This window comes from Rattus norvegicus, chromosome 14 (genome assembly GCF_036323735.1).
Source record: "Rattus norvegicus strain BN/NHsdMcwi chromosome 14, GRCr8, whole genome shotgun sequence".
Lineage (NCBI taxonomy): Eukaryota > Metazoa > Chordata > Mammalia > Rodentia > Muridae > Rattus > Rattus norvegicus.
Window position 1 is genome coordinate 61,356,012 of NC_086032.1, and position 14,286 is coordinate 61,370,297.

Here is a 14,286-nt window from a genome sequence, read left to right on the forward strand (position 1 = left end):
TAAATATCTATGCCCCAAATACAAGGGCACCTACATATGTAAAAGAAACCTTACTAAAGCTCAAAACACACATTGCACCTCACACAATAATAGTGGGAGATTTCAACACCCCACTCTCATCAATGGACAGATCATGGAAACAGAAATTGAACAGAGATGTAGACAGACTAAGAGAAGTCATGAGCCAAATGGACTTAACAGATATTTATAGAACATTCTATCCTAAAGCAAAAGGATATACCTTCTTCTCAGCTCCTCATGGTACTTTCTCCAAAATTGACCATATAATTGGTCAAAAAACGGGCCTCAACAGGTACAGAAAGATAGAAATAATCCCATGCGTGCTATCGGACCACCACGGCCTAAAACTGGTCTTCAATAACAATCAAGGAAGAATGCCCACATATACTTGGAAATTGAACAATGCTCTACTCAATGATAACCTGGTCAAGGAAGAAATAAAGAAAGAAATTAAAAACTTTTTAGGATTTAATGAAAATGAAGGTACAACATACCCAAACTTATGGGACACAATGAAAGCTGTGCTAAGAGGAAAACTCATAGCTCTGAGTGCCTGCAGAAAGAAACAGGAAAGAGCATATGTCAGCAGCTTGACAGCACACCTAAAAGCTCTAGAACAAAAAGAAGCAAATACACCCAGGAGGAGTAGAAGGCAGGAAATAATCAAACTCAGAGCTGAAATCAACCAAGTAGAAACAAAAAGGACCATAGAAAGAATCAACAGAACCAAAAGTTGGTTCTTTGAGAAAATCAACAAGATAGATAAACCCTTAGCCAGACTAACGAGAGGACACAGAGAGTGCGTCCAAATTAACAAAATCAGAAATGAAAAGGGAGACATAACAACAGATTCAGAGGAAATTCAAAAAATCATCAGATCTTACTATAAAAACCTATATTCAACAAAACTTGAAAATCTTTAGGAAATGGACAATTTCCTAGACAGATACCAGGTACCGAAGTTAAATCAGGAACAGATAAACCAGTTAAACAACCCCATAACTCCTAAGGAAATAGAAGCAGTCATTAAAGGTCTCCCAAAAAAAGAGCCCAGGTCCAGACGCGTTTAGTGCAGAATTCTATCAAACCTTCATAGAAGACCTCATACCAATATTATCCAAACTATTCCACAAAATTGAAGCAGATGGATCACTACCGAATACCTTCTACGAAGCCACAATTACTCTTATACCTAAACCACACAAAGACCCAACAAAGAGAACTTCAGACCAATTTCCCTTATGAATATCGACGCAAAAATACTCAACAAAATTCTGTCAAACCGAATACAAGAGCACATCAAAACAATCATCCACCATGACCAAGTAGGCTTCATCCCAGGCATGCAGGGATGGTTTAATATACGGAAAACCATCAACGTGATCCATTATATAAACAAACTGAAAGAACAAAACCACATGATCATTTCATTAGACGCTGAGAAAGCATTTGACAAAATTCAACACCCCTTCATGATAAAAGTCCTGGAAAGAATAGGAATTCAAGGCCCATACCTGAACATAGTAAAAGCCATATACAGCAAACCAGTTGCTAACATTAAACTAAATGGAGAGAAACTTGAAGCAATCCCACTAAAATCAGGGACTAGACAAGGCTGCCCACTCTCTCCCTACTTATTCAATATAGTTCTTGAAGTTCTAGCCAGAGCAATCAGACAACAAAAGGAGGTCAAGGGGATACAGATCGGAAAAGAAGAAGTCAAAATATCACTATTTGCAGATGATATGATAGTATATTTAAGTGATCCCAAAAGTTCCACCAGAGAACTACTAAAGCTGATAAACAACTTCAGCAAAGTGGCTGGGTATAAAATTAACTCAAATAAATCAGTTGCCTTCCTCTATACAAAAGAGAAACAAGCCGAGAAAGAAATTAGGGAAACGACACCCTTCATAATAGACCCAAATAATATAAAGTACCTCGGTGTGACTTTAACAAAGCACGTAAAAGATCTGTACAATAAGAACTTCAAGACACTGAAGAAGGAAATTGAAGAAGACCTCAGAAGATGGAAAGATCTCCCATGCTCATGGATTGGCAGGATAAATATAGTAAAAAATGGCCATTTTACCAAAAGCAATCTACAGATTCAATGCAATCTCCATCAAAATACCAATCCAATTCTTCAAAGAATTAGACAGAACAATTTGCAAATTCATCTGGAATAACAAAAAACCCAGGATAGCTAAAGCTATCCTCAACAATAAAAGGACTTCAGGGGGAATCACTATCCCTGAACTCAAGCAGTATTACAGAGCAATAGTGATAAAAACTGCATGGTATTGGTACAGAGACAGACAGATAGACCAATGGAATAGAATTGAAGACCCAGAAATGAACCCACACACCTATGGTCACTTGATTTTTGACAAAGGAGCCAAAACCATCAAATGGAAAAAAGATAGCATTTTCAGGAAATGGTGCTGGTTCAACTGGAGGTCAACATGTAGAAGAATGCAGATCGATCCATCCTTATCACCCTGTACAAAGCTTAAGTCCAAGTGGATCAAGGACCTCCACATCAAACCAGATACACTCAAACTAATAGAAGAAAAACTAGGGAAGCATCTGGAACACATGGGCACTGGAAAAAATTTCCTAAACAAAACACCAATGGCTTACGCTCTAAGATCAAGAATCGACAAATGGGATCTCATAAAACTGCAAAGCTTCTGTAAGGCAAAGGACACTGTGGTTAGGACAAAACGGCAACCAACCGATTGGGAAAAGATCTTTACCAATCCTACAACAGATAGGGCCTTATATCCAAAATATACAAAGAACTCAAGAAATGAGACCGCAGAGAAACAAATAACCCTATTAAAAAATGGGGTTCAGAGCTAAACAAAGAATTCACAGCTGAGGAATGCCAAATGGCTGAGAAACACCTAAAGAAATGTTCAACATCTTTAGTCATAAGGGAAGTGCAAATCAAAACAACCGTGAGATTTCACCTCACACCAGTGAGAATGGCTAAGATCAAAAACTCAGGGGACAACAGATGCTGGCGAGGATGTGGAGAAAGAGGAACACTCCTCCATTGTTGGTGGGATTGCAGACTGGTACAACCATTCTGGAAATCAGTCTGGAGGTTCCTCAGAAAATTGGACATTGAACTGCCTGAGGATCCAGCTATACCTCTCTTGGGCATATACCCAAAAGATGCCCCAACATATAAAAAAGACAAGTGCTCCACTATGTTCATTGCAGCCTTATTTATAATAGCCAGAAGCTGGAAAGAACCCAGATGCCCTTCAACAGAGGAATGGATACAGAAAATGTGGTACATCTACACAATGGAATATTACTCAGCTATCAAAAACAACGACTTTATGAAATTCGTAGGCAAATGGTTGGAACTGGAAAATATCATCCTGAGTGAGCTAACCCAATCACAGAAAGACATACATGGTATGCACTCATTGATAAGTGGCTATTAGCCCAAAAGCTTGAATTACCCTAGATTCCTAGAACAAATGAAACTCAAGACGGATGATCAAAATGGGAATGCTTCACTCCTTCTTTAAAAGGGGAACAAGAATACCCTTGGCAGGGAATAGAGAGGCAAAGATTAAAACAGACACAGAAGGAACACCCATTCAGAGCCTGCCCCACATGTGGCCCATACATATACAGCCACCCAATTAGACAAGATGGATGAAGCAAAGAAGTGCAGACCGACAGGAGCAGGATGTAGATCGCTCCTGAGAGACACAGCCAGAATACAGCAAATACAGAGGCGAATGCCAGCAGCAAACCACTGAACTGAGAATAGGTCCCCCGTTGAAGGAATCAGAGAAAGAACTGGAAGAGCTTGAAGGGGCTCGAGACCCCATATGTACAACAATGCCAAGCAACCAGAGCTTCCAGGGACTAAGCCACTACCTAAAGACTATACATGGACTGACCCTGGACTCTGACCTCATAGGTAGCAATGAATATCCTAGTAAGAGCACCAGTGGAAGGGAAAGCCCTGGGTCCTGCTAAGACTGAACTCCCAGTGAACTAGACTGGTGGGGGGAGGGCGGCAATGGGGGGAAGGTTGGGAGGGAACACCCATAAGGAAGGGGAGGGGGGAGGGCGATGTTTGCCCGGATACCGGGAAAGGGAATAACACTCGAAATGTACATAAGAAATACTCAAGTTAATAAAAAAAATGTAAAAAAAAAAAACTAAAATTAAAATATTAAGTTGATTCCTTATTAAAAATATCTCTGCAGAATTTGTACTGCATCCTCAGATGCAAAGGTAAGTAAGAGATGCTCAAGGGCAGGCCTGCCCCAGATGGAAAATGGCCAGGCTGCCTTAAAGATCACTGGAGTCCCCCTTCTGTACTTGGCATCACCATGCCACACACCATCTAAATCTGTAGTCCAGTCACAAAATTTAATAAACTCACTCTAACTGGAAGGAATACAAGCCCTTGCTATACCAGAATAGCCAAATTTTCTCTATTATCATTAACAGTTTTCCTTAGAGTAGGTGTGTTGCTAGACAAGTGCCAACAGGAATGGAATCAAAGAAATGTTTTTCTTATCTTACTGTTTTCATTGACATACAAATGCATATGTATGAGTAAAAATCTATAAAATTTTCCCTAAAGAAAATGAATGCAATTTTAAATAGTACAATGTTGGTTTCAATGTATTTTATATAGATAGGTAGAGATAGGTAGATAGATAGATAGATAGATAGATAGATAGATAGATAGATAGATAGATAGATAAATGAGTTTATATAGGGATGTTGTTTTGGCCAACAACTCAAGACGTAACCCATTCCTGGTACTGAAGGTTCCACTTGAGTTAGTGCATTCTCTCCTCTATTATTTGGTGACTACATTTCATATATGTATATATTTTAGGAAGCTTCTATAATGTAGGCATTCATAAGGTTTTTCAAATGGCTCTTAGTGTTAGTTGCCCTTCCCTATGTGTCTTCCTTTACCGTTCTCCCATCTCCTTTCCTATCTAATCTTTGATTCTACTTTACACTTTATGACACTATAGTCCATTTTCTATTCTTTGAGAGATCCTCTCAATAACATTATACTCCATTTCCCATTCTTTAGGAGATCTTCTCTTCCCTATTACTAAGTACCTAACCTCTGTAGTTATCTGGATTGTAACACAAATATCACAGGCGGAAAAGCTAACATCTACATGTGAGAGAAACAATATTTATCTATCTTTGGGGATCTGGGTTACTCACTTCAGATAATTTTTTTAGATATATCTACTTACCTGCTAATTTCATTTTTTAAACAGCCAAACACTATACTGTTGGGTTAATGTACTACACTTTTTTCAGCATCATCAGTTGGTGGATATTTAGGCTGTTCCCAATTTCTCGTTATTATGAATAAAGTGGTAATAAGGATGGACACATGTTCTCTGTGTAGTAGGATGAGGAGTCTTTTGGATATTTGCCTAAGATGGTGGGTCTGGATCGTGAGGTAGAGCAAGCTTAGTTTTCTGAAGCATCAGCATACTGATTTCCACTAGTGGTCGTTCCCATTTGCAACGAATCCCACCAGCAGTGACTAAGTGATACCTTTCCCCACATCCTTGCCAGCACATGCTGTCATTTGTTTTATTGGTCTGGGGTATTCTGACTAGGATAAAATGAAGTCTCAAAATTGTTTTAGTTTGTATTTCCCTCATGGATAAGGATATTGATTTTTTTAAGTATTCTCAGCCATTTATGTTAAGTCTTTTGAGAACTCTCCCCATTTTTAATTGGGTTATTTGTATTTTTAATGTTCAGGTTTTTTAGTTCTTCATATATTTTAGATACCATCTATCAGACATACAATTACTAAAGATCTTTTCCCATTCTGTAGGCTGCTGCTTTGCCCAAATGATGGAGCCCTTTGCCATACCAAAGCTTCTCAGCTTCATGAGGTCCCACTTATTAACTGTTGGATATAGTACTGTGCTACTGGTGTCCTGGTTGGGACGTCCTTTCCGTGAGATCAAGTCTACACTCCCCTTTCTCTTTGAACAGATTGAGGGTATCTGGTATTATGCTAAGGTCATTGATCAATATGGAGTTAAATTTTGTGCAGGATGATAAGTATGGATCTATTTTTTTTCTCCTACATGCAGCCATCCAATCTGATGAACACCATATGTTAAATGCTAAGATCAAGAATCAACAAACAGGACCTCATAAAATTGTAAGCTTCTGTAAGGAAAAGGACACTGTCATTAGGACAAAATGGCAACCAACAGATTAGGAAAAGATCTTTACCAATTCTACATCTGATAGAGGGCTAATATCTAATATATACAAAGAACTCAAGAAGTTAGACTTTACAGAACCAAATAATCCTATTAAAAATGGGGTACAGAGCTAAACAAAGAATTCTCAACTGAGGAATATCAAATGGCCAAGAAGCATCTAAAGAAATGTTCAACATCCTTAGTCATCAGGGAAAAGCAAATCAAAACAACCCTGAGATTCTACCTCACACCAGTCAGAATGGCTAAGATCAAAAACTCAGGTGACAGCAAATGCTGGAGAGGATGTGGAGAAAGAGGAACACTCCTCCATTGTTGGTGGGATTGCAGACTGGTACAACCACTCTGGACATCAGTCTGGAGGTTCCTCAGAAAATTGGACATAGTACCTGAGGACCCAGTTATACCATTCCTGGACATACACCCAAAAGATGCTCCAACATATAACAATGACACATGCTCCACTATCTTCATAGCAGCCTTACTTAGAATAGCCAGAAGCTGGAAAGAACCCAGATATCCCTAAACAGAGGAATAGATACAGAAAATGTGGTACATCTACACAGTGGAATATTACTCAGCTATCAACAACAATGACTTTATGAAATTCTTAGGTAAATGGACGGAACTAGAAAATACCATCCTGAGTGAGGTAACCCAGTCACAAAAGAACACACATGGTATGCACTCACTGACAAGTGGATATTAGCCCCAAAGCTTGGAATACTCAAGAAACAACTCACAGACCACATGAAGCTCAAGAAAAAGGAAAACCAAAATGTGGGTCCTTCAGTCCTTCTTAGAAGGGGGAACAAAGTACTCATGGGAGGAAATACAGGAACAAACAGTGGAGCAGGGACTGAAGAAAAGGTCATCCAGAGACTGCCCCACCTGGAAATCCATCCCACATGCAGCCACCAAACCCAGTGTCTATTGCTGATGCCAGGAAGTGCTTACTGACAGGAATGTTCAGTAAGTGCTTACTGTTATGAATGTCTCCTGAGAGCTCTACCAGAGCCTTACAGATGAGGATGCTTGCAGCTAACCATTGGACTGAGCACAAGGATCCCAATGAAGGAGTTAGAGAAAGGACTAAAGGAGTTTGCAACCCCATAGAAGGAACAACGATATCAACCAACCAGACACCCCAGAGTTCCAGGAGACTAAAGCATCAACCAAAGAGTACACATGGAAGGACTTACGGATCCAGCTGCATATGTAGCAGAGGGTGGCATTGTCTGGCATCAATAGGAGGAGGAGCCCTTGGTCCTGGGAAGGCTCATTTCCCCAGTGTAGGGGAATGCCAGGGTATTGAGGTGGGAGTTGGGGGGGGGGTAGTTGTGGGAGCATAGAAGCAGGGGGAGAGGGAGAGAGAGGGGGATAACATTTGAAATGTAAGTACATAAAATATCCAAGAAAAAAAAGATGTTACATTTTTCTCCAATATGAAATTTTTGGCTTCTTTATCAAAAATCACATGTCCATGGGTGTATAGACTTAATGTCTGTGTCTTCAATTCCTTTCCATTGATCAATGTGTCTGTTTTTATGCCAGTATCATGCTGTTTTTATTAGTATAGCTCTGTAATGCAACTCTAAATATGTGATGGTGATGCCTCGAGAGATTCTTTTATTAGTCAGGATTTTGTTTGTTCTCTCTTGCTTTTGGTTTTGATTTTAGGTGTGTGTGCGTGTGTGTGTGTGTGTGTGTGTGTGTGTGTGTGTGTGTGTTTACACATGAAGCTGGAGACAAGTTTGTTCAATCTCTTTGAGCTGTGTTGGAATTTTGATGGGGATTGGATTGAATCTGTGGATTGTTTTTAGTATTATTTTCACAAATTAATCCTACCAATTCATAAGCATGGGATATTTTTCCATCTGCTGGACTTTCCTTCAATTTCTTTCTTTGGTGCCTTAAAGTTTTTTTTATCATAAAAGTCTTTTATGTGCTTGCTTGGAGTTATTCCACAGTTTTATTGCTGTTGTTACCTTAGGTTACTGTAAAAGGTGCTGTTTCTCTCATTTCTTTTTGTCATTTGTGTAGATAGGCTACTGATTTTTGAATGTTAATTTTGTATCTTGTTTCTTTGTTGACTGTGTTTGTCAGCTGTACAAGATTCCTGGTGGAGTTTTGGGGGTCTTTTATGTATAAAATCACATCATTGGCAAGTAGATTGTTTATAAAGTTTTAAATAATCAAAGTAATTGCACAATAACTTTAAAATATCATCATGAAAAATACTTTTTATTAACTGGCTATATAAAAAATTTAATTGAGTAATTCCTCAAAAGAGAAAACTATATGTTGTAATTATCTTTTGTTTATGCAATGAGGATAAAATTCCACAGTGAAGCTTGTTTAGAAAAATAAAGAAAATAGTGTATAATGCACAACAGATTAATATTTAGTCTTTAGAAAGGAGGACGTCCTGCCACAGGAGACAGAAGAACATGGTAGATACTACTAATTGGGATAAGCCTGTCACAGAAAGGCAAAGACGGCAGGACTGTACTGGTGTGATTTCTCACAGGCAAACACACACTAACAGAGATTAGAGTAGATTTTGCCAGGAGGAGGGCTCAGAGGGAGTTGATATTCAGTGGGATAGCATTTTAGTTATGCAAAAGCTATCATAAATCCATTATATAGGCTATGCAACACATGTACTTGGTAGTAATTATTTAATAATCTTATTTATTTAATATTATTTGTAAACCACTAACAGCAGCTATAGTAGTCATGTGATGTGACTAGAAAAAATATTAAACTAGGGCTGGAGAGATGGCTCAATAGTAAAGAGCACTGACTGCTCCTCCAGAGGTCCTAAGATCAATTCCCAGCAACCACATGGTGGCTTACAAGCATCTGCAATGGGATTTGATACCCTCTTCTGGTGTGTACTCATATACATAAAATAAATCTTAAAAAAATTGAACTAAAATATTAAGAAGGGAAGGAGAGACTAAAGGCCATGTTTAAGGTACTCCATGTCTAAAGAGAATGCTTTTTTTAATTTTATATTTCTTGGATATTTTATTGTAGGATGATGTCATTACACAAGTCAAGGCAGGTACAAGATAGAACAAGGCCTGTCATTGGATGAGAAGGAAGGATGGGGGATAGAAAAGTTCTAGAGAGGAGACTGGAGCAGGAGAAGCAGTAGAAAGAACATAAGGTGGATGTTAAGATTCCTCTCTGAAAATTTAAAGGTTGTTATGAACATTCTTAAGGTATGGATGTGTACAGGGCTTTGTCTAGATGAACAAATTACATATTATCAATTGGATCAGATGTTAATGTGTTGTATGTTCTTTCATGTGGCAATTTAAGTTTAAGAGACTGTGTGGTGGCTAGACACACTAGCCTGCCACAAAATTGGAATGTATATGTCTGGCATGGTGGCAGCCAGCCTTGGGAACTAGATGGGTAGAGAGATTATTGTCAGGCTAAAAGAGTAGCCATCGGCAGTGTGATACGGGTGACTGAGATGAAGATAATTACCAGGTATCTTGGGGCACTATGGTGCCAGACCTAGTGTGGGGTAAAAGACAGCCTTTGATTTAATTTTACAGCAACATTTTATATATTTACACTTCAAATGTTATCCCCTTTCCCCCCTCTCCTACACTCCTCCCCTCTCCCCATGCTTCTATGAGGATGCTTCCCGTCCCACCCATCCATTCCCACCTCAATACCCTGGCATTACCCTACATTGGGGAACTGAGCCTTCACAGGACCATGGGCTTTTCCTCCTATTGATGCTAGACAATGCCATCCTCTGCTACATATGGGGTTGGAGCCATGGGCCCTCCATGTGTACTCACTGATTGGTGGTTTAGTCCCTGGGAACTCGGGGGGAGGGGAGGAGGGGAGTGGGTTAGTTGATACTGTTGTTCTTCCTATGAGGTTGCAAACCCCTTCAGCTCCTTAAGTCTTTTCTCCAACTCTGACATTGGGATCCCCATGCTCAGTCTGATGGTTAGCTGCAAGCATCCTCATCTGTATCAGTAAGACTCTGGCAGAGCCTCTCAGGAGACATCCATATCAGCCTCCTGTCAGCAAGCTTCTTGGCATCTGCAATAGTGACTGGGTTTGTTGTATATGGGATGGATCCCCAGGTGGGGCAGTCTTCAGAGGGTCTTTCCTTCAGTCCCTGCTCCACTCTTTGTTCCTGTATTTCTTCCCATGAGTATTTTGCTCCCCCTTCTAAGAAGGATTGAAAGATCCACATTTTAGTCTTCCTTCTTCTTGAGCTTCATATGATCTGTGAATTGTTTCTTAGGTATTCCAAGCTTTGGGGCTAATATCCACTTATCAGTGAGTGTATACCCTGTGTTTTCTTTTGCGATTGGGTTACCTCACTCAGTATATTTTCTGGTTCTATCCATTTGCCTATGAATTTCATGTAATCTTTTGTTTTTATTAGCTGAGTCCAAGTCTATGGCCATACCACCCTGAACATGCCCGATCTCATCTGTTCTCAGAAGCTAAGCAGGGTCGGGCCTGGCTAGTACTTGGATGGAGAATGCTTTTCATAAGCACTCTACCAGCATCTCCAAAAGCACTATACAGTCATGCCCTGCCTCCTCTCCTACACTGCAGGCCCATCAAAGGAACTGAAGTTTACTCAGTGTGGTGATTGTAAGGATTTCCTGAAGATCATTCTAATTTCCTTAGAAAACACATCCTCTGTTTGAAAATGATTCTGCTGTCTGACTTGTCCGCTTTCAAGTTTCTTACATGTAAGTGACTTAGGTGTAGGGGTGAATATGCTTGATGGGTTATATCTGGTATTAACTGGAGAAAGTGTTAGTTACCCTTGCTTACTGACTCTATTCAGCAAGTGAGGTGCATTTGTCACCTCGCAAGCTCATGGTAGCCCCACCACAAGACTTTAAACCTGATAGTCTCTCTTCATTCACAAAACATGATAAACTTGTCAAATTTACACTTTCTGGAACTAAGCTCTGAAACACAATAGTCAAAGACTATAAATCATGTCATTGTTGTTGTCTTTTTCACATGTGTTAATTTATATATTCATAAGTTTTTAATGTGGTATGGTTGGTGTTCATGCATGTGGGGGCATATATGTGTGTACATGTATATTTGGTTGCATGTATGTACATGTACATATGTGTAAAGAGATCCAATGGTGATTTCAGAGTCTTCCTTATTCACTGAGGCAGGGTCTCTCACTTGAACCCAGAGATAGAATACAAGCTAGTCTAGTTAGCCATTTTGCTCCAGAGATCCCTGGCCCGTGCCTTATGAACATTGGAATTACTGTCTAACCATATGTCCACCAAGAATTTACATGGGTTCTGGAGATATGAACTCTAATCCCTGAGTTTACAAGCCAAGCATTTGCTTCAGAGTGCCATCTCCCTGCCTCTGTTAACCGTTTTGTGTTCATGATTGGGGAACATGATCTGGTATTGGTTAGGGGGGAAAAAATGAAACCCTGAGGGCCAGCAGAAAGAATGGAAACAGGCAACCTTGGGTAGAAGGAGGTTGCGAGGACCCTCTAGAATGTACCATGGGAAGTGAGAGACCCTCAGGACTCTAGATGAGATGCCCTACAGTGGGGAGAGGGAACTTATTGAGCCCACCTCCAGCAGAAAGACAGGCCATCAAATGAGAGATGGGGTTGCTATCCCACAGTCAAAACTCTGACCCATAATTCTTCCTGTCTGAAAGAACTGCAGGGATGGAGAAGAGCCTGAGGAAAAGAAGGTCCCAAGACAGGCCCAAAGTGGATTCCAGCTCAAGGGGAGGCCCCAAGACCTGACATCATTACTGAAGCTATGGAGCATTCACAAAAAGGGACCTACCATGACTGGCCTCCGAAAGACCCAACAAACAGCTGAAAGAGTCAGATGCAGATATTTACACCCAATCCATGGACAGAAGCTACTGATTGTGTTAAATTAGGGAAAAACTGCAAGAAGCTGAGGAGAAGAGCAACCCTGTAGGAGGATCAGCAGTCTCAATTAACCTGGACCCCTGAGATCTTTCAGACACTGGGCCACCAACCAGGCAGCATACATCAGCTGAGATGAGGCTCCCAACACATATACAGCAGAGGACTCCGGGGTCTGGGTCCAGTCAGAGAAGATGCCCTAACCCTCAAGACACTGGAGGCCCCAGGGAGGTTAGAGGTCTGGGTGGGTGGGGTGGGGACATCCTTGTGGAGATGGCAGGAGATGGGGGGAAGTATGGGATGTGGAACAGTCGAAGGGTGGACCGGGAGGGGATTAAATCTGGAGTATAAATAAATAAATAAATTTATTTTATGGAATTAGGTGAAAATGATATTTACTACTGCATAGTGAACAGCTTAATATTTCATTTGATTATTAATGATTTGCCAAGTCAAAGATGATATAGTAGATTTGGAGATACTGGTATTTTCAAATAAACAAATGCTTTTCATTTAAAAAAAACAGCATAGAAAGAATCAAAAACATTAATTAGCAGATAAATTTGGATGTTTTAGGTTTTTTATTCAAATTATTCCTCTACTTGTTTAACTACTCTCTGTTTCCTTAGGAATCAGTTCAGGAGAAGACCCGTTATATACAGGAATTATAACATGAGAAGGAAATCTAGGATTCTTTGATGCCAGGAAACCCTGGCCAGCTAGCACTATTAAAATACTAAAATACTAAAATGAAGAAAACCTTCAAGTTTTGGATAAGAAAGCAAGCTGTGTTCACTTCTATATTGATCTGTGTTCCACACTCACTGAGTGCTTTCTGATTTTTCAAATGCACTGCTGAGCCATCCAATGAACTTTTCACTTCAGTTCTTTATTTTACAACTCTAGAATTTATTTTTTTAATTTCTCTTTATTAACCTTTGTATTTGATGATATAAGTTATTATACCTTCCTTCATTATTTAAGAAACATTTCTTTTAGTTCCTTGACATACTGATTTTTAAATAATGTTTATTCAACCTTATACACATATACAATACATCTTCATTCTATACATCCCAAATTCCCGTCTCTCACTTACCTTGTACTTAGAAATATTTCTAATTGATGCTTTGAAGTTTTTGTCTGTCAACATGATCAGAATAATCATGATTCTCCCCATTGATTTTAAAACAATTATTTTTTCATATTTCTGATAGAAAGGATCATATAAAATGTATTCTCTAAACATCTTGGAATTACTTCTATATTAAGTTGACATCAAGTTTTAGAATTTGTGCCAACAAAAATGATAGAAATTTAACCTGCTAGTTCATCCTGGCTACAGAAGCTCATCTGGGAATTCAGAGAATTTACTTAACTATAGAGTATGTATTAAGCATTATAATGTAGAAAACCTAAAACAAAGATACTGAATAATTTTAAAACTTACCTGATATAAATAATCTTCAAATACAAAATAGTAATCATCATTGCTTGCTGTCAGCTTCACATCCTATAATTAAAAATTACGAAGCACTGAAAATTACTCAAATGAACCTGCTTATAGCTCTAAGGAATAAATATAATGTTTGGATATAATATTACAATGAATTTTAAATTTTATGTAATGCTATAGACATTGTCTACTGAGATTTTATCCCCACTATGTATTTACTTGGACAAAATATCTATATTTGATTTCTAATTCCTTAAGATTTCATTAATAACTGTTTGTGATTTATTTCAGTTAACCTTCCTTTTAGATGTCATAAAGCTGGAAAAGAAAAACAAACAGGATCACAATCCCCAGCAACAAACCTTTCTCTCTCTCTCTCTCTCTCTCTCTCTCTCTCTCTCTCTCTGTCCCCACTATGTGTTTGGCATTGGTTACCTGAAATCATCATCTGCTCCTGGGACTAATAACTGATGTGATTTTCTGCCTTCATCCTTCAGGACTAGTTCATGAAATCCCCTGGGTAGAATACTGGTCCTTTCTTTAGACACTTCTATGTGCAGCTCCTGGTCAGAGACTACTTAAAAAACTCCTACTCTCCCAGTGAGACTCCATGCTCCCTCAGC

The 14,286-nt window shown here is 39.2% G+C and overlaps 1 protein-coding gene across 5 annotated transcripts in view; it reads right to left on the minus strand.

Annotated features, from left to right (window-relative positions):
• Positions 1-14,286, minus strand: part of Tbc1d19 (TBC1 domain family, member 19) — a 115,914-nt gene that overhangs the window by 58,819 nt on the left and 42,809 nt on the right. For all 5 annotated transcript variants that reach the window (XM_063272928.1, NM_001106008.2, XM_063272931.1 and 2 more), the window contains one exon: positions 13,658-13,720. In XM_063272928.1, the coding sequence (XP_063128998.1) occupies positions 13,658-13,720 (63 nt within the window). The remainder of the gene's footprint in view (positions 1-13,657; positions 13,721-14,286) is intronic.